The sequence below is a fragment of the Triplophysa dalaica genome, chromosome 7 (genome assembly GCF_015846415.1).
Source record: "Triplophysa dalaica isolate WHDGS20190420 chromosome 7, ASM1584641v1, whole genome shotgun sequence".
In the NCBI taxonomy this organism is placed as follows: domain Eukaryota; kingdom Metazoa; phylum Chordata; class Actinopteri; order Cypriniformes; family Nemacheilidae; genus Triplophysa; species Triplophysa dalaica.
In genome coordinates, this window is record NC_079548.1 from 8,771,732 (window position 1) to 8,798,426 (window position 26,695).

At 39.0% G+C, this 26,695-nt stretch overlaps 1 protein-coding gene across 1 annotated transcript in view; it reads left to right on the top strand.

The window, feature by feature from the left end:
* Positions 1-26,695, top strand: part of spop (speckle type BTB/POZ protein) — a 67,112-nt gene that overhangs the window by 38,222 nt on the left and 2,195 nt on the right. The window contains exons 6-10 of the mRNA XM_056751888.1: positions 7,352-7,479; positions 17,685-17,862; positions 20,236-20,291; positions 23,790-23,912; positions 24,759-24,901. Coding sequence (XP_056607866.1) covers positions 7,352-7,479; positions 17,685-17,862; positions 20,236-20,291; positions 23,790-23,912; positions 24,759-24,901 — 628 coding nt within the window. The remainder of the gene's footprint in view (positions 1-7,351; positions 7,480-17,684; positions 17,863-20,235; positions 20,292-23,789; positions 23,913-24,758; positions 24,902-26,695) is intronic.

Sequence of the window (26,695 nt, forward strand, 5' to 3'; positions counted from 1 at the left end):
TTTAAGCCAGGTGTTATATTAAAATGGTAAATGCCATTCTGAATAGTCCCCACACAGGTGCTTGGTGTTTTATTTGAGCCTGCAATAGGAGACGTTACACAAAGGGGTCGGAGCATTGTGCGTTCTGTAGATGAAACCGAGGTACGAGCAGTCACACTATCATCTTCCTGAAGTATCTCACATATGGGCAGGAGAACGAGAGCGAGAGAGGGAGGAAAGGGTGCCAGATTGTGGAAGTGAGATGAGGGGTTGAACAACCTCGTCTCTCATTTTCCAATTTTCTCATTTTCTGCACCTTAATGGGCGAGAAGGCGCTCCTTGTGTTTTGGCCTGCGCCTCCATTTCTTTCCAACGCGCAACAATCTCTCGTCTTCAGGAAAGGGGGGTGTCCCAGGGGAGCGGCGCAGCGTTGACAGCCCCCGTACAGTGATGGGGGAGAGTTTTTAAAGCTGGTCGGAGGATAAAAATATGGCAGCAGAAATTGCTCTATCGGTTCTGGATCATTTAGAATCCAATTTAATCCTGCCCTCCTCTAGGGGGAGAGTAAGATGGGGGACACAGAGGGGGAGAGAGAGAAATAAAAACAAAGTAAAGTGCTTTAATTAAGAGGGCTGTGTGAAGGCACTGGGACCCTGTAGGATGACTTGTGTTTATGGAGGCAGGCAGGTAGATGGGGCGTGCCGATAAACAGTGGTACAGAGGATGGTTTTGACAGCCATTTGAAACCAGTTTTAATGAGAACATTAAGCCATTCAATATTGTTCAATACTGCATCATTATTCAGATTTTTAATTATAAACTCAAAATAATGATTTTTAATTTTTGGTAAATGTCAACCTGTCAAAATGATTGTGCAGGAAATGTCAGATTTACATTTTAACCCATGTCATGTAAAGATATCATAAAGCAACAGGCATTTTGATGCTTTGAACAGAGATGACGATAGAGAGTCAAAAGTCATGGTTTGCAGTTTTAAGTCTTTTAATGGTCAAATTTGTATTTTTTTAGAGGAACTATTGACAGAAATTCTATATAATATACATAACTATATCTAGAGAGGTGTATATATACCCTTGTATTATTACTTGTTCTTGATGTGAACAGGCCTTTTGAAGCTGAGATGCTGCTGGACAGATGCGTTAGGTTAATGGATAAATCTAAGAGTCTAAAACATGAATGCAAGATGGATGAGTGTTGGGCAGTGTATAAAATACTCTGTTGATGAGCTCTCCTCTGCGGGCTGTGTTTATTTATTCAGATGAGACTGCATGCTGGCAAATATCGATTCTGAACGTGCTTTATTGGCTATTGACTGTTTGATGAATATTTACACGGCAGAGCTTTTACTACTGTTGCTCACAGCCTCGTGTGGCCCATAGATATGAATGTTCTCATCGATCAACTTTTATATTTGCCAGAAAAGAACAATCAGGTTTTACTATTTAAAGCTATTTTGTGAGATCCATTTTTGTTGAAGCTATTCTTCTGTATTCATATAATAATTTTTACAGGTATTTGCCTTCTGTACTGTATGACAGATATACTGTTGTTTTGTATGTATAGTCAAACAGAACTTGACAATTTGACCTCATTTTGACTCTTATTCTTTTGGTGCATTTTTGAACCAAGCAACCTTCCTTTTTCTGTGTGCCAGCAAATTAGGTGCTGTGCCCCAAAGCCCAGCGCTAGGACCTGAATATGTATTACCTCTCTTGCCTCCATCGCTCTCAATCAATCTCTCAGCTCTTCTTTATTGGAACTGTATTCTCTCAGTTTTGGTTTCTAACCCGTGTCCACTGAGGTCTGACCCTGGTTGGGTGCCAACTTGCCCTGCCTCACCGCAATTGGTTAGTTGTTAGACGTCCCAAGTGAGAGTACAAATTTAGCCAATGGCCCTATCTGACCCCATACCTTCTCGAGAGACCAATCAGTGTCTCTGTCATTCTTCCTGGATCTTTTGCCACTGTCAGTCTTTCTTGCAGTTACTTTACACGGGTTCTGAGTCTGCAGTGGTTCCATTTATGTAAGGGACAGTTCACACAAAACCACAAATTCACTTGTGCTGAATTTGTTCAAAAGCTATTTTAATTTTTCTGTTGAGCACAAAAGAAGATATTTTGGAGAATGTTGGATACCAATCAGTTCAGGGTCACCATTCACTACCATAGTAGTTTTTCTTAGGTTACGAACATTCTTCCAAATTTTTGGATATATATATTTGGAATTTTTCTTTTGTTCCGCACAGCAAATTTAAATAATTTATATAAATTTAAAACGACAACTGGGTGAGTAAATGATGACAGAATTTTTTGGGGGGTAAACTTTTCCTTTAAGCACGATGACTGATATCAGAAGAAGTCCGGCTGTTTAGTCAATTAATGATCAGCAAAGTTGCGAAAAGGCTGCTTTAATACATGTCAGAGTGGTGCTGGATATGAGAAATTATATTTTGAAATTCACTTGCTACCTTTTAATAGGGCAGTAACATGATTTAGTGAGAAGTACTTGATTCTGGGCTGGCTAATTAGCCACCGGTGCGTCAGCATCTTCCCTAAAGCAGTTGAATGAAAACTTGCCATCTGTGAACACTCCTGTCTGTCCAATTCAAGACATCACAGCTCATGAGCAGCACGCTCAGTCAGTCCTGGAAGCAAAACTTTAGCAGAACTTATTAGTGATGGGCAGACATATCTGCAAGACTGATAAATTGGCCAATATTTAGTCGGGGTGACCCCGAATAGTCAAAGATTCGATGCTTCGATAGGTGGAGCCTGGTTCGACTACCAATCTCACAGTCGAATCTTCGCAGAGGTGTTATGCAATGGGGATCATGCCATTTTGGTTATATGGGCAGTGGGATAGCAGACGGGCATTTACTGCGGCGCTAAAAATGTTATCTATGATGTAAAGAAATGGGACATTTTTAGGGTTGGGTACCAAAACCCCCAGTGCATTTGAATGCGAGGTCTGGCTATGACCCAGTCCAGGATCGCATCTCTCCGTGTCTTTGTGCTGCAAGAGAAGCAGCAAGTTCCGCACGCATCCGCAGAGGACTTGCAAATAAATATGTACACCGTTTCCAAACATTTGTTTGGGCATTTAAATATAAATTAAGACTTTGTCTGTAAATGCACGAAGTTCGTTACTTAGACTGAACTTTGTGAAAGAGTGTGCTGGAGAAAAAGGAGAAAGGGACTTTTTGACATTTTAAATGATAAGATGCTTTATTGCATTCCTCCTTTATAAAATTATAATTCTGTCATCATTAGTATTCCTTTCAAACGTGTATGACTCTTTTTCTTCCACAGAACACAAAGGAAGATATTTAAAAAAAAGGTAACCGAACAGTTCTGACAACCATTCACTTTTATTGTATAGACACTAATCCAATGCAAGTCAATGGGTGCAAGTTAACAACATTCTTCAGAATGTCTTCTTTTGTGTTCTGTGGAAGAAAGTTTTACAGGTTTGAAATGACAAGAGGGTAAGTAAACGATGCCAGAATTTTCATTTTTGGTTCAACTATTACTTTCAAAGCAAATATTATACAGATACCGGACATTACTTGGTTACAGTAGTAGTATTTGTACAGTACTTATGTGAAATAATTCCCTGGGTTAAATAAAACCAATAAATATGTTACAAAGTTATCTATTTTACAGAGTATGGTAAAATGGAGAAAAAACAACTCGCTTTGGTTATATACAGACATGCTCGAATTTGTTGGTACCCTTACAGCTGATTGAAAAAATGCTTTATTCCTCCAGAAGAGAGATGAAATGAAAAGCTATTGTATCATGTATACTTGCATGCCTTTGGTATGTCAAAGAAGCTGTGTAAAGATATGTATTATTGCTTATTCTACAAAGATATGTTTAAATGGCCTTGACACATTTGTTGGTACCTTTAGTAAAGATAATACATAATTGGATTATAGTGATATTTCAAACAAATTCATTTCTTTAATTAGTATCACACATGTATCCAATCTTGTAATCAGTCATTCATCCAATTTAAACAAAGAAATGTAGTCATTGTGCTGTTTGGTATCATTGTGTGCCGAACATGGACCAGAGAAAACAAAGGATAGAGTAGTCTGAGGAGCTCAGAAAGAAAATAATAGACAAGCATGGTAAAGCAACAAGACCAACTCTAAGCAGCTCAATGTTCCTGTGACAACAGCTGCAAATATTATTAAGAAGTTTAAGGTTCATGGTTTTGTAGCCAACCTGCCTGGACGTGGCCGCAAGAGGAATATCGACCCCAGATTGAACAGAAGGATAGTGCGAATGGTAAAAAAGGACCAAGGATAACTGCCATAGAGATACTAGCTGAACTCCAAGTTGAAGGCACGTCAGTTTCTGATCGCACCATCCGGCGCTTTTTGAGCAAAAGTGAGCTCCATAGAAGAAGACCCAGGAGGGAGAAAAACATAAAAAAGCCAGACTGGAATTTCCTAAAATTCACATTGACAAGTCACAGTCCTTCTGGGAGAATGGACAAGAGGAGCTTTTAGGCAAGTCACATCAGCTCTGTGTTCACAGATGAAAAAATCAAGCTTTCAAAGAAGTGAACGCCATACCTGCAGTGAAACATGGAGAAGGCTCGGTTATGTTTTGCGGCTGCTTTGCTGCATCTGGCACAGGGTGCCTTGAATCTGTGCAGGGCACAATGAAATCTCAAGACTTCAAGGCATTCTGGAGTCAGAAAGTGACCCAAAACACACCACTAAAATCACCCAAGAATGGATCAAAACTAAACATTGCACTATTCGGAAGTGGCTTTCTATGATCCTGATCTGAATCCTGTCATACATCTATGGAAAGACCTGAAACTTGCCGTCTGGAGAAGGCACCCATCAAACCTGAGACAGCTGGAGCAAATTGCTACGGAAGAGTGCACCAAACTACCTGTTAGCAGGTGCAGAAGTCTCATTGAGAGCTACAGAAAATAGTTGCTTGCAGTGATTGTCTCTAAAAGTCTTGCAACTAAATATTAGGTTAGGGGTCCCATCATTTTTGTCCTTGACAGTTTCATTTGGTTTATTATTTGCAATATTATATTGAATAAAAAATCAAAAGCAAAGTCTGATTTCTATTAAATATGGAATAAGCAATGATGGATGTCAATTACTTTCGTCACTTTAAAGTTATTTCAGAGAAATCAAAAAATGCATTGAAAAACTAAAAGTTAAATTCTCAATTATTAATACATTATTAAAACTTTGTTGATCTTCTTTTGTGTTTGAGTACAGCGGTCATTCTTCTGGGTCTTTACTCTTTAAGCTTTGCACATGTTTTGCGTATTTTACTTTTCTCAACGTTGTCCTTCAGTTTTCAACATGAATCCAAAATTATTAATACATCTTTTATAATGTATTTGTATAAAGGGTGAGCCATTTTTACAATGCTGTTCATCACTTTTTGCCTTGTCTTATGTGATAAACGGTGAATTTTCTTTTTGTTTTAACCTATTTACCCCACAAAGGATTATCAAGTGAGTTCCTCTACCTACACTTGAAAGGGAGACAATTTGTACCGTCACACCCTGGGTCTTCCTGTGTCGAACCGGTCCCTGCTCTTTCTCCCGGTCTCTCTCTTCCAGTGCTTCCCCACCGTGTGAATCTGTAAGACTTTTGCAGTTGAATTGTGAACACGCAGCCATTTCACACCGCTTTAACACACCTACACGCACACAAACAGCAGCATATTAACCGGCAATGACTGAGCCCCAGCTGCGTGCAACTGGCAGAAAGAAAAGAGGAAAAGATGCTCGAGTCGAACAAGTGTAACGTTTAGGAAGAGAGGCTGTCACACTAGATTGAGTGCGCTTGTCACACTTACCCACAATGCAACAAAAGCACAAAGGAATCCATTCATCTCTCCTTTTCTCTCTCTTCCACTTCCTGCGTTGTATTTCTTTCTCCGCCTCCATATGAGAGCAGTGACTAAGGAGTAATGCTCAAGAAAGATTACGTTGACACGTCTTGATTCAGCATCCATCATAAGAAAATAAACTCATGAAAAAAAGGCTCATGGATACATATACCAAGCGTCATTGCTGAAATGACAAACAAATCGGAATGATGTGCAAGCAGGATGAAGTCAACTGAACGGCGTTTCTCCTGCAGTTCTTCACTATCTGGTCTTGATCATGTTATGTAGTAGTCTCTGCTGGACACCACTGGAGCACACAGCCGGAGACTCTTTGAATTAGATCCTAGGCGTGGATAGTGGCCACATTTTAAAACCGCTCTGATGTGTCAGGTCGGCCCTGCTGTGATCTAGTCTTGTGTAGTGAACCTTTTTTTTTTGAGTTCCACTGGGTTCCACGTTGCAGAGGATTTTGACCACGGAGCATCCAATTACACAGGAAATCTCCCCAAATAACCCTTTTTTTTATGTGACATTTAGAAAATATGTTTTTTTAATGCAAGTTTAAGTTTAAATGAAGCGTTTTCTTTCTGGCGGACTGTCTTGAAACCTAAAAGCTGCTATTTTTAAAAGCAATAAGCTGCTTAAAGTCATGAATTACAATGATGTATTACAAGTCATGAATTACAGTTTTGCTACCACTAAGAGGCTTGTAGAATACCCCTTACCTGTGTTAAAAACACGCTCTTAAATGTCTTGGGTGGTGTTTACATTAGCCCGTACAAAAACAGCGTTTTAAAGATTCTATTAAAATGCAATTTAAGATACATAACTATGTCTTCGGATGTTTATAAAGACCTTACACAATGAAGCGTTATGTTTTTATTACCGTAGCATGATTTATTTCTGTCTACATACACATTGTTATTCCCCTTGCATGGAATTCATAATGTTGTTTCTACAGTAGCCCTAAATGGATAAACTGTTCGTAAATAGGTTATCACCTTCGGCAAAGAAGCGCAAAATGTGACAACATCTTAGTTCTGTGTCAGCCACCGTAGTGCTTTTGTTTGTTTGTTTGTTTGTGCGATATTCGTCATGGAGCTTTCAGAGAAACAGAAGAAGAGGGAAAACCAGCAGCATAAACAAAGTATATGGCAGAAATTAATGGCGAGCAAGATTACAGAGCCCACAAGAGAGGCAGAAAAGCCTCTTAAAGTGTATTTGGATTCAGATTAGTCTCTGAGATGTGTGCGAGATGTCTTGCATAGATAATTTTTCCTGCCTCGCTCTAATACTCAAAATAAATTAGCGGATGTTCTCCGTCGCCGTGAAGCTTTTCCCATGGAAATGTGTTGACAGGTCATCTCATTACAGAGACCCAGAACAAGGGCACTCTGTATACACCTAATGCATTTTTGTATCGTAATGTCGAGAAAACATGCCGATATGCTTGGGTTTTCTTTTTTGTTGTGCAGAGAGCCAGCGGGCGTACCGCTTTGTACAGGGAAAGGACTGGGGTTTCAAGAAGTTCATAAGGCGGGACTTCCTCCTAGATGAGGCCAATGGGCTGTTACCTGATGACAAATTGACACTGTTTTGTGAGGTAAGTGGTGCATGATCAATCTTACATTGTGCTTTCTATAGGAAATATATTGGAGATGGAGTTTCATTTTTAACAATTTTCTGAATGGCTCGGTCACACGGTAAACCCCCCCGTAATTTTACAGAATTTTAATGGAATTGAATAGTTTTTTATGCATTTTTCAGTTTTTTGTCTAATGTCAGACAATGTAAAATTACAGACAAAGAAAACAAATAGGAAAGCATGTAATTTTACAGGGAAAAACTGTTACTTTACCGTATATTTCTTGCGCCACCAGCTGCCGTACTTTTTTTTAAAGATTTTTGTACACTGCAGTTTTTTTAATGTTTAATGCATTTATCGAAACAAGTTTCACACAAACTTGCAAGTTTTTAGTTTTGGAATTACAGGAGTAAGAGAAGTGGTAAAAAAGAGAAATAGAGCTGGAGTATGAAGGGTAGGGCCCTAAACAAAACTTTTGTTAATGTTGTTCATTGCCATTGTTTGGGTCATTGTGAACTTGCCATAGAGAGTTGTTTAACTGTTTCTTAAAACTATGTTGGGTTGTTTCACCGAGTTCCTCCTTGGAGTTAGTTTTGGCTCCATAGTGCTGTCTCTAACATCAAACAGACAGACTCTGTCCTCTTCCTTCCCCTTCTCTTTTCCTACATCTCATTATTGCAAGAGAGCTTTTGCATCGCCATTGCTTTCTTCCTTCTTGCACCATTCTTAACTCACATTTTCCTCCCACAATTCCATTCTCTCTGTTTTTTATTTGAGGTGTTACTGTCTTTTCTATTGTGTGGTTACTTTTTTGGTGCTGCTCCTTAAATTTGGGCCAGAGTGTTCTCTCTCTCACAAACACAGTATTTTATTTGTATCGGTCAAATGGCTACATGGCAGAAGGCTTCCGATATATGTTTGTTTTTTGCACATTCATTTTAGAAATTAGTTTGACTTTATAGCTGTGGCCTTGGAATCATTGAGACTGTGGCTCTAGACTAGCTGAGAGAGGCTATCTATAGGATGTTATTGTTTTTGAGATCATAGGCTCTTCAGGCTATGTCCCTCAGTTTAATGGCTCGGGGTTAAAGCTTTCTGTGGATCTGATTTTTCAATCCTGAGTCTCTACCTTTCAGGACCGTTCTAATTTATCTGTCATTAATGTTGGTGGTCATGGCTTCCCTGCGCCATGTCTGCTGTAGAATAATAATGTCAATATCTTTTATACCATTGTGAGATTCTGTCTGTTTAAAATATATAGTGTTGTGTGTACGCGGGTGTTTTTCTACTTCACTCACCATCTACTTTTTTGCAGTTCAAAGTCAAAGTTTTTGTTTTGTCACAACCAACATTTTTCTGATACATAAATTTGGTGTTTGTTGGCATTAGTGGGATGGTGGAACCGTTATGCTGGGTTCACACCAAACGCAATTAAGCGATTTGTTTGAGTTAATAACATACAAAGTCAGGCGTGATTTACGTGAACGCATGTCAAAAGGTTGAAAATATTTTTTTAGATCACGTCACTCGCGGGAAAAATTTGTTATTTTCGCACGAGTGATGTGTTCTGACAAATAGTTTCAACCTTCGCAGAAGACGAGATGGACGAGCGTATTAAAGAGCATGGAGCGGGATTGTTCGCGATTGGTGCGAACCCAGCATTAGAGTCTGTTCTCTCTCTCTTTTGCTCGCTCGCTCTCTCTTTGTTTTTAATGAGAAAAGGTGTCCCATTAAAGTACTTGATGCTGATGTCTCTTTTCCACTTTAAAGATTAACAAAATGGAATTCAAAAATCCATCAGCATCAGCTAATAATTTATTAAGATGTCTTTCATTATAAGCTCCACTTCACCTTATTTGCATGTACATACTTCTCACTCTCTGGCCCCTGTTCAACCGTTTTGGCACTCATTCGTTCTCTCACTCCACCTCCGTCCTCCGGCAGGTAGATTGCTCATAGTAAATAAATGAGCTCTACGCTTTTTTTCTCCCTCCACCTGACAGCAGCCATCTTTCACTCAGTGTAGCCATATGCCACACTGATATTTCCGAGATCCACTCCGGCTGCAACATCTGCTGCTGAATCACACACACAAGTTTGGATGGTAGTTTGTTAAGAGGCGGAAAAGTTCGGTACCTGCAGCATCTGCTTTGTTCCTCCACACCCTCAGAACATGGAGGACTCTGCGGAGATGATGCTGGGATGGAGGGAGAGGAAATTAGAGCTAGGTGTGGCTGAAGTTGTGCAATGCCCTAATGAAATATTTAGACCGAATTAAATCACATTAGGAGTTTTGTGCCTTTTATTCGATTTATTATCTTTGACATTGTCTGCACGTTGGTTTTGTTCTTAATTTTAGCAAATTGAATATTTTTTATTTGCCATCTCTTAGGAAGATGACTGAAGAATGTGAATGTGATAGCACTTGCCACCACATAAGCCTACTGGCAGTTTTCAGAAACGACACAAGCCTTTTAATATCTCCATACTTCTTGTATCACAATTCAACTTTTCACATAAAGCTTTGTTCTTGGGTCCTTAACTATAGTTCTTCTACTTATTTCCCAGCATGAATTTACACCACAGGTGTGAAAAGCCGATGTGTTCTTGCCTTCTGGGAAACACATTTCAGTACCAAAACGTAATAAGGTCCATCTGTACATCAAGTCTCTATTGTTTAAATCCCTTTTCGTAGGTGTGTAAAGTCTGCTGGTGTCAGAGCCGTCGGTCTGTGTTTCACTGCACACACCACACACGATTGCAAACAGTTTTGCGAGACGGGAGGCAGGCGGTGCTCTCTAATGTGGGATAGGGAGGAATAAGAACAGGTGAAGGAGAAAAAGCGAGAGAGATGGAGGTTTGTGGCCAGAGCCAGACTTGAACAGCTTGAGTGGAAATGATGCGTGTAAAAGCGTATGTGTAGTCTGACTGTATACGCACACGCACACACACATCTACACAAACATGCAGCTGCTCGCAAATACCAGCCTGCCTCTGTCTCTCGCTCGATTACATTTATTTCAAATTCAGCCTTATTGGCATGCTACTTGTAGTATTGCCAAAGCATTGTACGGTTATTTCTATATAAATTGCTGTAAAATAACAAAATGTAATAAGAACAAAAAGAAAAACTCTGCCTTGCAGCCATTTTTACAGGTGCTTCCGAGCATTTTATTTTCATGCAAGTTTTCCTATCGCAGTTAAATCTGTCATGGGTCTCTCTCTCGTTTTCTCGGTACGGCTCTCTCAGAAACTCATTGGGAATGCATCAAAGTGTAATTGGTCACATGCTGACATTAGCACGCACAGTTCTTGGTTTCGTGTATTTGTTTTCTTGGATAGGGTGCAGTGGAAGTCATTTGGTTGAGCACCGCCTGCACGCCAGCATTAGATGTGCACACCTGCACCAGTGCGGGAGTGTTTGTTCATTTATTGCGGTTCTGTTGGTTCAACTAAATGAGGTGGTATACTGTATAGTAAAATGCAGTGCAAGTTAATGAGCTCATTCAATTTGATATGTTAATTTGTTTATTTTCAATATTTCATGCTTGTTCCATCTCAGAGCCCCTGTAAGCAAACAAACAAACAAACATGTTGGGTCGACACATGCATAAATTAATCAGCGAAAGACACATAATGGAAAGACAAGTAGCTTTAGCAGGAACAGCAAGTTGAGATGCATTTGATAGCCAGCAGCTCATGACAGATTTTCACAATGGGTGGGGCTGCCAAACCAACGGAATTTGGTGATTGAGAAAATGTCTAATTGATAGTCATTAATGGAGAGATTTATGTGTCTTTTACTACGTTTTAGATCAATAAATGAGGTACCATGAGAAAAAAGCATTGAGGTAAATGACAACTTTTTTATGTTGATATGGTTATTAAAATTCAATCTATCAGACATGATACCACACTAAACAAAAAGTCAATATCAGTTAAATGTTATAATTCTTAGTACCGATTTTAGTGTCACAGTAGAAGTCAGTTTGCCATTTAATGCACTCTCTTATTCAAAGTGTGAAATATTTACGTGAATATTAACAGACAATGGCACGGAGCCTCAAGGTGTTTGTTAATGAAGTATAACATTGCTTCAAGTTTTTCAATTATTCATGACAAGTAAACAGTTATGAAATGAAGAACAAAACCAAATTACAAGCAATGGAACAAAGCGCAATCACATACCAAAGAAGATACAACTTAAGTAAAGAGAACTTAAACAGCAAGAAAAGTTTTATAACAGCAATTCTTTGATGCATGAACTAAAGAGCTGTCAAACTATTAATCGCGATTAATTAATTAAAAAATTGTGTTTACATTATATATGTCTGTGTACTGTTTGTATTTATAAACATACAGATGTGCTCACATTTGTTGGTAATCTTCCTCAAAAAAAAAAAAAATTCTAAGAAATAACTTGAAACCGACAAAAGTAATTGGCATCCATCATTGTTTATTCCATATTTAAGAGAAATCAGACTTTGCTTTTGATTTATTATTCAACATGATATTGTAAATAATAGAACAAATGAAAATGGCATGGACAAAAATGATTGGACCCCTAACCTAATGTTTTGTTGCACAACCATTAAGTGAAAGTGACCTATTTGTCAGATATGGTGACCCATTCCCCAAATGTGACCTCTGCATTTAACCCATCTAGAGAGTAGTGAACAGACATACACCTGGAGCAGTGGACAGCTATCAGTGTAGAGCCCGTGGAGGAAGTAGAGGTAAGGTGCCTTGCTCAAGGCACCTCAGTCGTTTCCAGCCGGCCCTGAGAATCGATCTGGCAACCTCCTGGTCACACATCTGACTTTCTAACCATTAGGGCACGGCTGCCCCTTTAGAGGTGATCACTGCAAGCAAATATTTTCTGTAGCCCTCAATGAGACTTCTGCACCTGTGAACAGGTAGTGTGGTGCACTCTTCCGTAGCAATTTGCTCCAGCTGTCTCAGGTTTGATGGTTGCCTTCTTCAGACTGCAAGTTTCAGCTCTTTCATAGATGTTTGATAGGATTCAGATCAGGATCATAGAAAGCCACTTCAGAATAGTGCAATGTTTGGTTTTTATCCATTCTTGGGTGATTTTAGTGGTGTGTTTTGGGTCATTATCCTGTTGGAGGACCCATGACCTGCGACAGAGATTTCTGACACAGGGCAGTACTTTTCGCTCCAGAATGCCTTGATAGTCTTGAGATTTCATTGTGCCCTGCACAGATTCAAGACACCCTGTGCCAGATGCAGCAAAGCAGCCGCAAAACATAACTGAGCCTTCTCCATGTTTCACTGTATTTATGGTGTTCACTTTGAAAGCTTGATTTTTTTCGTCTGTTAACAGAGCTGATGTGAGCTTGTCAAAAAGCTCCAGTTTTGACTCTGTCCAAAGGACATTCTCCCAGAAGGACTGTGGCTTGTCAATATGAATTTTAGCAAATTCCAGTCTGGCTTTTTTATGTTTCTCTTTCAAAAGTGGAGTCCTCCTGGGTCTTCTATGGCACCATACCAACGGATGGTGCGATCAGAAACTGACGTCCCTTCACCTTGGAGTTCAGCTTGTATCTCTTTGGCAGTTATCCTTGGTTCTTTTTCTACCATTCGCACTATGCTTCTGTTTGAGCACGAATGTACATGCAAATATTTAAGAATAAAAAAATGAATAAATGTTCATATATAATTTGAAGTATTTGCAAATATAAATAAATATTAAAATAAATCTAACACAAACTTTTATTATGGATGCGATTAATCTCGATTTATTGATTGACAACCCTAATGAATTACATTTTAAGAAGTAAAGTTTAAAGCTGCAAATCAGATATATTTTAAACAAGACGGGCTGATACTATATGATTCATTTTATTCTGTTCTTTCTTCTGTGGAACACAAAAGATATTTGAAAGAATGTTAGTAACCAAACAACATGGTCCCTTTTGTAATGCAAATCCATCATTTCTCAATGACTTTTGTGTTCAACGGAAGGAAATATCATACTGTAGATAGAAGAATATGGTTTCTTTTGTCTTAAAGCAGAGATTCTGTTCTTTCATTGGACATAGTGTTTGTCCATGTATTCTTTACAGAAAATGTACTGTGAGCCATTAAAGTTTTTTTAAAATGTTAAAAAACGCTGGCGCTGGCTGGCAACCTAAAAAAAGGCTGTCCGGGAAAGAGTTAATAGCATTGTGAATATGTCTGTCAGATTACAATGCTATTTCACTATATCTATTATATACATTAATGTTTTTCTATGCCCTTTTCTGTAAAGCTGCTTTACTACAATGCAAAATGTGAAATGCTGAATTAAACTCAATATGGCATTTGATATATGGTTCGTAAAGCCCAGCCAAATCATCTTTTGAAATGATAATGATAATCAGTACATCATCCTTTTCCAGTGTTATGTAGTGGAGGCATGTTTGTTATTAAGAGTTGAAGTGAGAAGGTGTAATGTGGTTATTCTCTAATTAAAGTGTGTGTAAAGTGCTCACTGCTCGCTTTGATTAATCAATGAAATCATTATGACCTGGCAGAGCTCATTAGCATGAGTATGATGCCGTGGCAGCAGTCGGATCACCGCTGTCCTCTTGTGTATATTTTTAGATGAAGTAATTTTCTCGGAAATTTGTTCTTTTTCTTTCATTTTTTTTCTGGTTCCTTCTTACCACATACATGTAATGAAAGTGTGATTTTTCATTTATCAAATTCACACCGTGTCTACACCAGACACGATCGGCGTGACGCAACACGACAAAATACATTAGAAACGCATTAGGACCCATTATAATTTTAAATTCTGGCCACACTGGATGCGTGTCCTATGCCTGTCGCGTCCAGTGCAGACACTGTGTCAGGAATACGAATTCGCACACTGCCCCCCATTAGTATCAGTGTTTAGATTTGCACGTGCAGCAAACAGTTCCCTCACTTGAGTCTAGACGTCACAGATCTGCTCCAGTTGTCATCTCGCACTGCTCATTAAAGTGCTTTGACTTGAAAGTAGTGATCCATCCTGTTTCCGAGGCTGAAGGCAAAGTCTCGCGTTTGTAAACATATGGTTTGACACAGCACTTTAATGACCAACTACTTTGTCAGCAGTCTTGGTAGTATTTATTTCATTTTCCAAACAGTCGTCGGAAAAATTATATGGCGGAGAGTGCTTCGACTTATACGACCCATGACGTACGATTCAGTGTCAGAATTATTTATACCATTAATTCAATGCAGAAAACAGGGCAAAGATACAAGACATCATTTTGAAAGGTCTAATCACAGCAGATTCAATGACATGAAGTATTTAGTATAAGATGCATTTGCTACTTCAAGAATTATAACGAAGTATTCACCTTTATGCAAAAATCCTAATGCTTTCTGCAGACCTTTATAGTTGATTGATGTAGATTTGACTTTACTGAACCTGGGTCAGTGCAAAAGTGTGCAGGCGCTCAATTTCCACGATTCCTGTTTCCATGGTAATAGTGACTTCTCTCATTAAGCTCTCTGGACTTACATGGATGGATATTCAACGAAGATGTACAGACTGGAAAAAAAATGTTTGTAGGATTTTATGTGCTAAGGTATCATAACCTACTTGGATTTAGGGTGGATTTGCAATGGATTCGTGAGGCATTATTGGTCATGTCATAATTATTCTTTTATGTTTGCATGACTTAAGCAACATTGGCCAAACCATAGGGCTTTTAATTCTGATTTTTTTTCTGGAGAAGATTCCAATTGCTGGTTTGGGAATTCCAAGAATCGAGTCCTAGCTGCTGTTTTCGATTCCTGCTCAAATCCCTGTTTTACAACAGATTTTTCTTTGTAATTACCAAATGTACACATTTTTAATGCAATTTAATTTTCTTTTTACATGTATTCATCGTTCATTGTTTCTATAACAAAAAACCTTTAGCAAATATGTTGATCTTGTCCTGCAATTCCAATGGCACCCTCCAATAGCAATTAATAATATCATAAATAATCTTACTCCGTTTTATTTATTTACTAGCTGTTTTAAAAATAAAGCACAAGTCAAATTCCTATTGATTCTTGTTAACTCTTTCACCGCCATTGACGAGTTATCTCGTCATTTAAAAAAAACGCTTCCCCGCCAAAGACGAGTTATTACGGCAATCAGTGTTTGTACTGTTGTACAGCAGGTGGCGCTATTACACACCACTGGGAAAAAGTACAGAATCCCAGAACCTAGAACGTATACGTTTTAGCGGTTTTTAATGATTGTCTTGAGTGGAATCTGGGTGGAATCTTTGACAAAAACGTTAATTATCTCATTATCTAATTATCTGATTAATTATATTAATCAAAGTGATGCATTTTTGAAGAAACCTACCAACATCTACAGAGTGATAAAAAACGAACAAATGAAGATAGAAGAACACGGTTTCTTTTATTTAAAAGCTGAGACTCTGTTCTTTCATTTGACATATTGTTTGTCCATAAATTCTTTACAGAAAATTTACTGTGAGCCTTTAAAGTTGGGTGAAAATGTTAAAAAACGCTGGCGTAGGCTGGCAACCTTTTTTTGAAGAGGCCGGCGGCGAATGAGTTAAAGTTATTCAGCAGTGTACACAAAAATACTTGCGGAATATATAGACAGATCGATAATCCCTAAATTGTATAAAAAATATGTAAGAATACTGTGCATATAAGTGTAAATGACAGACAGATCTCACGAGATCAGGTACTAAGTAGGTCTTTTTTTTCTTTATTGACTAATAGACTCACACACAAATTTTTGCTTTTGTTCTTAGATCTTCTCATTTAAAATTTAATGCAAGTTGTGCAGTTGTGCCGCTCACGTTTTTAGACATGAAATGTGAATCGGGCCTTAAAGGTTCAATGCACGATGATGTAGTGCATCAGAATGTGTGAACCGGAAATACTGTTGTACTCTTTCATTTCCTCCATAAACCCATTGTTTAGGTGTTCAGCCTGCGTGTCATCTTGCTCTTCCATCTCTTGCTCGTCTCGTCGTCGTGCCCTGTTTTCCTTCAGGGGAAAGTCTACACCTCCATTAAGAACATACAAGGGCCCTTGACATTTAATTTCCTGTTTGTGATGCTCTTTTACCCTCTACCTCGTGTCATACTCGCTCACTCTTCCATCTCTATCCATTCATCTCATTCCCACTCCATTTCACTCTTCTCATGTGTCATCTTACTTTTATGTTTCCTGTTTTTATCTCAAACATCTCTCAAACACCCAGTATTCTGGCTAGCACTAATTGATGAGCTATAGTGTCTCTATAGTGTATAGTGTATATCTATAGTGTCTGAAAAACTTGTTTTCGTGTTTAAGGAAACTGCAGAAACTACATTAGTGCTGCTAATGCCTAAAAAATGCTTTTAAGGTTTGTAGCATACTAAGTCTTAAAACACAATCTCAGTTTTTATGTAGGGAGTTGAGCTTATTAAAGAAATCCTGCATCCTAATACTGCAATTATCTTCATATGAGAACCTGTGGCATTTGTGTGTGTGTGTTTGTGAGACTCCTGGAGTGAGATAAATGAACGTGCTTATGTCTGCGGGAACAGGTGGCTAAGTCAGCATGGTGGCCCGCCACACGCGCAATCACTCGCACACACACACTGTCTTACACACAGAGACCAGTAACAAATTGAGGCAATTTGTGTAAATTAAGAGATAACTAGACGGCTGCCCTTGTTGAACAGTCGTTGAAGTGTCCCCCCTGAGCCACTGTAATCGGGATCTGCCATATTGGCTAACATATGGATGTCCTTAAATGTGTGACTTCAAAATATAAAAAAACGTAAGATTATCATACATCTGGTGTCATTGAAGTGGTGGTTGACTGATAGTGGTCGGACAACACATAATAAGCAGAAAGAGGCTTTACTCCGTGTAGCGCAGAAGAAATCCGCTGAATTTGACTCGAACAAGAGATTTGTTCAGGATTCTGTGCTCGCGTGGATGCTCCCATAATTATCAGCATAAATATGCACAGTATAAATAAGAGATTTATTCTGCAATGCTTCTGCATTTGTGTGATGCTGCATACAAATCCAGCACAGTTGCTATAACGATAACTTGCTTTGCACTTAAAATCACTCCAAAATATTTGGGTATCGATACGTTCAAGTACACACATGCCTTCATAAACATATTTGCACTTTATGCAGTTCCACTTTTATAGTTTGGCAGCCCTGATTGATTTTTGCTCTCTGTTTTTGTGTGTTTAGGTGAGCGTGGTGCAGGACTCCGTGAATATCTCGGGTCAGAACACCATGAACATGGTGAAGGTTCCTGACTGCAGGCTGGCAGATGAACTGGGCGGATTGTGGGAACATTCCAGATTCACCGACTGCTCTCTGTGTGTTGCTGGGCAGGAGTTCCAGGCACACAAAGCCATACTGGCAGGTAACGTGCAGGAAAGGCACATTACACACTAATGTGTAAAAGGATCTTCTTTTTCTTTTAATGAAACTGAATGGAGGCTCTGTCTGTAGCAAGCGACAACCTTCCGATCTCTCTCGTGATGCCAACCTTTAGTGACTTTAACTGCAGTTCATCGACTGTCCGCTAGAGACTGGCTCCAAAAGCAGAATCTCATTAAGCTCCATGTTAAAACGGGGAACTTAAAGGCAGAAAAAACATGTTTACTCCGTGGTACAAAAAATGATTTTGGTCAATATAGCTAATTTATGACAACTGTGATTTTTTTTTTAATCACCCGTTGAACTTATATTAAGCCTTAAAATTCAGCAAATTAAGTGCGTGACGACTTGATTGACAAGTGGGTTTAGCAACCAGGCGCCTCAGGTCCAACCACGCCCCCCGTTTTTGCCCATTTTCGATTATCCTGGAGCGACCTACGGGTGATGTCACGGACACTACGTCCATATTTTATACATTCTATGGTCTGTAGTGAATATCACGTAGAATTGTTCGCTACTGTTCTGTTGGCTTACTTGGCTCATATATACACACTTTAAATCACCTTGGCATCAATTGATAAAATGTCTTCAAAAGTTTCTCTGAAATGGGAAATTAGTTCTGAGAAAAGCTCTAGCTGTCTAATTTGCCGATGTCACTTTATTTTTAAATAACGCATTAATAATAATGAAAAATAATTATGCGAATGAACAAATATAGTCCTGTGGAAGTTACATTTTCACTCAAAACTTGAAATAAATTTAAAAAATGTATTCATTACCAATATATGAAATATATATAAGTCATTAAATAAAGTAATAATATTAATAAATTGTTAACCATTGACAATTTTGATCCAGCTGTTAGGTTTTTGTTCAATGTCAACAATCTCACAATAGTGAAATACCAGATGGTGCATTTTTTTAGGACTTCAACCAAACGCCAAACTGAACACAATCAGTCACGTAAACATCGGATTTGGAAGTGGCCCAATGCCTCCAGCTATTGAACGCAGCCTTTCTCTCTCACAACCTGTCCTTTATGGTGAGGCGGGATTCCTCATTATATGGCCGTACCTCGTAGTGCTCATTAATGGCAGTGAAGACTGAGCTGATCAGCTGGTGTCTGAGCTGTGATTATACTGTGAGAGAGAGAGAGAGAGAGAGAGAGAGAGAACGTTCCTGACTGCAGACGATCTTTTGAACAAGTTGAAGTTGTGCAGACAGATTTGACCTCATATCCAGTCTTATCAGAGAGATGAAAATCGGAGGTGACATTGTTCTCTAGGTTAACAAGCTGAAACCTTGTGCAGAATTACTGAAAGAAATTACTGGATCATTTCACTGAATTTTTTAATTACTCACTATTCCTTTCAGATCCCAGCTATAAGACATTATATATGTAGCACATATATAAACGGTTTCAAAACAACAATGACAAAAACAAATGTTACTGCGCATGCATGGTTTTGTGGCCAAAACTTGACGTATCCTTGCAGATTATTTCTGATAAGAAGCAAGAAATGAGTAAATTACAATAGCTAGTAAATAAAAATTATATTCAGTGTTATTTTGGATAACCAGTCGAAGATCCAGGGGCAGGCTGGCCATCTGAAGCAGTGAAAGTGAAAATGGACAGAGGGGGACATCCCCCAAAACATGATCACGAATAGACGGGGGAGGAACTGAAACATGAGGTTTGGCTGCTCTTGGCCATAATGTCCTAGTCCTCCACTGAAAAGAACCGTTACTTGGCTAAACTTAAATGTGACAAGGTTACATGACCCAAATGTTTATTTAATACAATCAATATATAATAAATATTAATATAAATTAAATAGAATATAAACTTCGTTCCAGGTGCGTGTGTCCGATTAAACCGCCTATAGACTGTTAGCAGTCTTGAATAAACTTATGGACTTAAAGGGGTAGTTGATCCTAAAATGACAACTTAGTATCATTTAAACCCCATTTGTTTTTTTGATTTTCAGAACCAAAATATAGATTTGCTTGTTTTCGGTTTACAATGGGAATGCATTGTAACTGCCTCTTTCCAATCATGTTTTATTGCCTTTTATAAGCTACTTGTAATCATGAAATTTAAAACATGTTTTTAGATTATCCTGTATGTCATTCTCACTGTTTCAGAGGGTGAATGGTTAATTTTTATAATTAAATATTCTATTACTGTATTTTATATAAATATTTTATTTGCCAGTTCAAACCTCTTTGCTTTAATTTTAAGTTTGTGATGTTTCTCATCATTTATGATGGGCTTGTGTTGGTCAGAGCTTAGAATTTTTTGACGTGGCAACTAAATAAAGTCAACAGTCACTGTTTTTGTGTCTCTCTTTTACAGCACGCTCCCCTGTTTTCAGTGCTATGTTTGAACACGAAATGGAGGAGAGTAAAAAGGTGAGTTGGATTTCTTTCTCTCTCGCTCTCCTGCTCTCACCCCCCCCTCTCTCTCTCTCTCTCTAATCGAACTTCAAAAGAAGTGACAAAACATATATCCATTCACACTCCAAATTACAGTGTCCCTTTGTGTATGTTTTTGTGCGCTGTCTGATATTCTTTCTTATACTTCATCTCATAATATCTCAGATCTGCAGTGTTGGAGTTTATTAGTGATCCCTAGGTAGGGTTCAAATTCATTCCACCTATCAGAGGCCTAATTTTCATCCCAGCCGTGTGTGTGTTTGGTTTAATATCTCAACATTTCTCGAAAGGCTCAGCTCTACAGTGTTTCTCATTTTTGCTCCTTTTCAATATCCATTTTTAAATGACAATTTGCTGTTTTTTGTCTCATGTGGCATCAGAATATTATAGTCATTTTAAACCTGACATAGAATAGAGAAGTGAAGTTCTTGGAGGTGTTAAAGATGGTGAGATGGTGGTCTAGTGGGTTAAACCACTGAACTGGTAAATCAAAGGTTGCTGGTTCGATCCCAGCAGCCACCACCAGTGTGTCCTTGAGCAAGACACTTTACTCCATGTTGCTCCAGGGGGATTGTCCCTGTAATAAGTGCCCTGTAAGTCGCTTTGGATAAAAGCGTCTGCCAAATGCCTAAATGTAAATGTAAAGATCCTCTGTGAAAATGATTGCACACACACTCTGCATTTATATAAAGACTAAGAACATATGTGTGTTTTTTTAAGTTAAATACGCACACAGAGCTGGCCTTATCATCTAATGATGTGGAAAAGACTTTCTTGGCATCAAACCGGAATGCAATGTTTAACAAACGTCATTTGCAGGCTTTGTACCCTTGAATTGAATTAGAATTAATACTGTGAAATATCACCTGCAAGTGAAACATTTTTGAGACCGGCTAGTGATAAAATAATAAACAATTAAAGATTAACTGTAGAAAGTGTATGGAAAGTTATATTAAATAACATTTACATTTGCGTTATCAATAGTAGTAGTGAAGGTATTCATATCGTAAGTACTGGGCATTGAACTTAAATCCTTGGTGTTGCTAGCGATGTGCCCTTTTATTTCAGCTTGAAATACTCATCATTGCAGAGATGAGCAATGATTTCACTATGCTTTTTAACGTGGCTGATCTAGGATTCAATTTCAGATACTTAACAATTCGTTTTTAAATATGTATCTTTTAAGCTTCAAACTGCTGTCATTGGAATTGAGTAGTTTCGCCATTTCATTCTGTCATAATCTCACTTGTCATCCATGACAGTTTATGACAGCTAAAAAATCTGTTTCCACAATTAATAACAGTTAGTGGAAGTGCAGCGTAATTGAACAGAAGGCAACGGTGCTAATTTACACACTCAAGATATGCCCGGGTTCATCTGATCAGTCCGTCATTTCAGAACTGACATTGATCCACTGCATCGTGACCAATGCACGTGTCAAAACACGGAAAACTAGCTCAAGACACAGATAAAACAGCGAGACATGACACCGTGTGTTAAGATGAACTGTTTAAATGTTTTTACTTTTTTTATTCAGTATATTCCAATGACACAGGTCCTGCTTCGCCTCTCTCCATCTATGACATTCCTGCATTTCAGCGTCTGCTGATCCAGTATTCTTCTCTCCTGTCTTTCCCAGAGTTTCATCATGCACAGTTTTTTTGGGACAGGATATGCTTGCGTTGGGGGTTTGTGGAGCAGGGAGGTTTCCTGTTGTTCGTTTCTCTGCTACTGCTTATTGGCTCTGTAAGGATCTTTGCAGATGTGTTGAGAGAGACTTTAGTGTTACAGTCGGATTGTGTTGTGTGTTGTGTGGTTAATTGATGAATGATGGGATCTGGGGCTTCGGTTTGAAAATGATCACATGCGAGGGAATGTGGCCGCATGAGTGTCAGTTCAGTGTTGAGACGCGTTTGTCTGGTTTAGATGCCGGCTTTGGCTCACTGACTTGGCTGTGTGTCTATAGAATATTGATGTTTTGAGGTTTCAGTAGGGAAATCTAAATGGAATATAGTGGAGAGGAGAAAAACAGATTTTCTCTTTGATGTATCTAAAGGAAAAACTGCTGGGGGAACATTTCTGGATGCTTAAGTAGCATGATGTGTTTAGTGACTTGAGTTCGTAGTGTTAATCTGATGAGTTTGGTGGCGTTTTGTCGGTCGTATTCCTGTCATCTCTTAAAATGCAGCAATGACGCACAGAAAACAAGTTTCATGTTGGATTTTGGTTGTAAAACAGAAAACACCTTTTGAAATAGTGCTGGTAGCAGGTATCAATTTATACTTGCCGCTTTTAGAAATTTTACATCTGATCATTATGACTCTCTCTCTCTTGTGTGTAATTTTAGATGTAACTGGTTAAAAACCAGCAGGTTTTGGGCTTTATTTGGTGTACAAATTGTGGGCAGGCAACAGTGCCCTACCTACGTTAAACAAAGCAATTTAACCGAGAAAGCAGCCTCAGATGTGTATGTGATTGTCGGCGTACCCTTAAGGTGCAGACTTACTTTCTGTAATAGGCTTTGATATATAGTTGTATGTTTTTAAGTGACCTTTAATTTGACCTTGTGTTGCAGTGGCTGTTGGTGGGGTTGGGTTCATCGCTGTTGATGCATTAATTGGTTTGACCGTGATGGACGGACTGGGACAAAAAAGCCATTGTTACCACCGCTACAAAGAGCTTGTGCTTTGGCAGCCTCGGCAGAAGGGAATTCGCAACAGTCATTCCAGAACATTGATCAAGCGGTAACAGAAGGGGCTTTCTGGGCTGCGTTTTAATTTAGTTTTTAGCATCACTCTGCCCTTTGCGTGTGCGCCCTGACTCGTGCGGTTGGAGGTCAGTGGTCTCGCGGGTTGGTTGTGGGGTGCTCAGAGGAGACCGGAGGGGCTTCAGAGTGGAAAGGACGGATTCCAGAACAAGTGCTATACAATCATTTCAAAACCTACTTGAACAAGATCTAAACTTTTCATAGTCGAACTGCAGCAGGACAATTACATTAGCTCTTAAAACTCAAAGTGTAGCTTGTACACTGTATTTCAGTGGCTCGAAGTAAAGAGCCAAATGAAAATGTAACGAAAAAGTGTAAATCAAATTATTTAGTTTCAGTTGAATGTGGAAAACAGTGACTGAAGTAGCTGTGTAGTACATCAAAAGTAGAAACGGCCCGCTGTCAACTAATGGCTAATCATGATGTGTGCTTGCTCTGTAGACAGCTCTGTCGTTTAGTTTTGCCACACTACTTGCGTCTAATGTAGACACTTTGAACAAATGAGTGTTTGGAGACAACCTTGATATAATACTACAAGCATAAGCAGACAGGAGCTCAAAATCAGCCCATAATTCGGACAGTGTTTCAGGCAGTTTGTTGTTGATCAGCACATTTGAGAATGTTCTGTAAAAGCTGGAGATGTTTCTGATCTGATGTTCTTAGAGACATGTGATATTTACCAAGTTTTGCTCTCATTTCTGGCGTAGAACCGAGTGGAGATAAACGATGTGGAAGCTGAGGTCTTCAAAGAGATGATGTTCTTCATCTACACTGGCAAAGCACCCAACCTTGACAAGATGGCCGACGACCTGCTCGCTGCTGCGGACAAAGTTAGTCTTACACACACACTACTCAAAATTTTAGGGTCACTTGAGTGAAATGTTTCTTTTGATCTGAAGGCTTGTGTTTGAATAGCTTAAATTCTTTTTGTAGACACAAATATAATCGTGCAAGCATGTTAGTATTTTTATTGCAAAACTAACATTTTGCTTGGGTCCAATGTGACATTTTTTGGAGGATCTATTGACAAAAATGCAATATTAAAAACATAACTATGTCTTCAGAGGTGTATAATGAACTTACATAATGAAGCGTTACGTTTTTATACCCTTAGAATGATCTATCTATCTTCACACACCGTGGGTTCCTTTCATGGAAACTGCTCTACAGAACGCATTTCGTAAATATTATCTCCTTCGGCAAAGAGGCGAAAACGTGACGACATCTTAGTTATGTGTAAGCCACCGTTGTGCTTCAAAAGAGAGGGGCTGAGAGAGCCGTTGGACGCAATTCACAACTTCACCTCTAGATGGTGCTGAATTTCATACACTGGACCTTTAAATTCAGTTTTGTGGAAAAAACCTGTTAGTGTGTGAGAAATGACCCTTAACTTGTAAACGGTTGCGATCTAAATTCATGCTTAAAAGCATTTCATCCTCCTCAGAAGGTCTGGAAAGCTATTAAAATATGTTAATTTAATCTCAGGATGACAACAGATCTCAGGGTTTTGAAGATCATGTGTTCAGATTTGTTTTTCTTGGCAGACGCCAGCAAATACCAGAAAGTGTAAATGTGTAAAATGTGTTCTCTTTAGTAGCTAGGAAATACAGCCGTCAAGCGTTAAGACAACATTAACATTTGACAACATTTGTAAGCGCATATCTCTCTTTTTCTAGTATGCTCTGGAGCGGCTGAAGGTAATGTGTGAGGACGCTCTGTGCACCAGTTTGTCGGTGGAAAACGCAGCAGAGATTCTAATCTTGGCCGACCTACACAGCGCTGACCAGCTTAAGACGCAGGCCGTCGACTTTATCAATTAGTGAGTGATGTTCTGTTTAACCTTCCTCTGAAGGATTAAAGCAATTACACCAATCAGTTTTTCTCCTGGATGGGTGTTGATGATAGTAGACCTCTGGCCAAACCAATATTTTGTGTGTTTTTTTAAAGTATAATTTAAATTTAACTGCGAGTTTGTAATAAAAGGAAATAATTTAAAAGAAATTGGATATAATGTATCTACAAATCTATTTTTTTTGCGTGAAAGCAGTGGCATAGGGTGCAAACATATTTGAGTCTTTTCTCAAATATAGTTGTTTCCAAACCAGGATACATGATATTCAACTATCCAATGGAAAACGCGGTGAGCCCAATTTTCATTAACTGGATAGGTTTTTTTTTTCAACCAATGAAAGCGGGAAATTGGGAATCGTCCACTTGATTTTTTTGGCAATAAATAAGAGATTGGAAAATACCTATCCTGCCCAATAATTTTAGAAACGCCCCTTTTTGAGACCCCATTCTCCTTATGATTGAGCCCTGCAAATCACTGTTCTCCATCACTAAGGCCCCTCCCACTTTCCTTATAATGGCTATGCTGGGTCTTTAAGATTGTGAGGGCTGTGCTAGTTTAGTAACTCCTTTCTGAATTCTTATTTTAGCTAGCAAATCCGTTTTGAGGTTTTGCAGTGAAATTTTTTTATCTTCATGAACTTTCTCATCTTTCACTCTTTCTTTTGTTGATTTTTACTATCTTGTTCAGTCTCAGTTTCGCATCGGCTTTATTGGACGGTGTAATTTTGAGTTCATTTCGTGGATGGCAGTAACTTGGCCGACTTGAAACTGGACTGTGGCCATCTCATTTCTCTCTCTCTCACACAATGCATCTCCAAACAGAACACCCACCGCCGCAACAACAGCAGAGACAGAGGGGGATCAATAACAAGGGCGACACAGAAAGAAATAAACACACACAACAACACACAGCCTCGCTCAAACCCTTCGTCCTCTGTGCCCTTCTTTTCCTGCATTCATTGTGGCTGCTTATGTTATTGGTTTATGAGCCCATCCTTCTCCTCTCAAATGGTTTATTGCCACACATAGAAGTTTAGTGTCAGAGCAGTGCAGTTTTCCCACCCAGCCAGACCCCAGTCATCAGGACAACAACTGACAGCAGGAGAATCCCAACCGTTTAGAAAAAAATGTGACTGCCGTTTTAAGTTGCAGTTTGTGACTGGGTCTGAAAGACAACGTTAGTCAATTGAGGTCAGAGATGTGGACTAGCGGTTAACGTTCAGACCTGTTACCATTTTTTAAACAACACTAGATATATGCTTCATTACGTGATTGCACATTGACATGTTTTGTGTTGGGTCAGATGGAATTCTAGATTACAATGTATTTAATTTGACTTTTGTTTACTTAAAATCTCATTTTTATTCTTTTTTAAGTCTTTTGTTTGTTACCTGTTGTGTTCTGGGTACACTGTGACCGTAAAGTGACCTTTAGCATTGGGGAAAGTGGTACGGGATTTTGCCCGCAAGGCTCCTGTAGACGAGGGGACAAGTGCTGCAATTAATGCCAAGTGTTTGGGGGCAACAGCATAGAGGGGTTAGAGAGAGGTCAGTGTCTCTCACACACAAACACACTCCGGGTAAATGTCGTTAAAGGCCAGTTTTGGGTGTGCGTGATAGTGCAGCGCGGGTGCCCTCGGGGTGCTGAGCTCAGCAAAAAGGGGCGGGATCTTCAGAGATCGCAGGTGCTTTTGGCTCGGATGCCCTAATGTCGTTGTTTTCTTTTAGATATTTTTTGGAACGTTTCCATATAAACAAGTAGG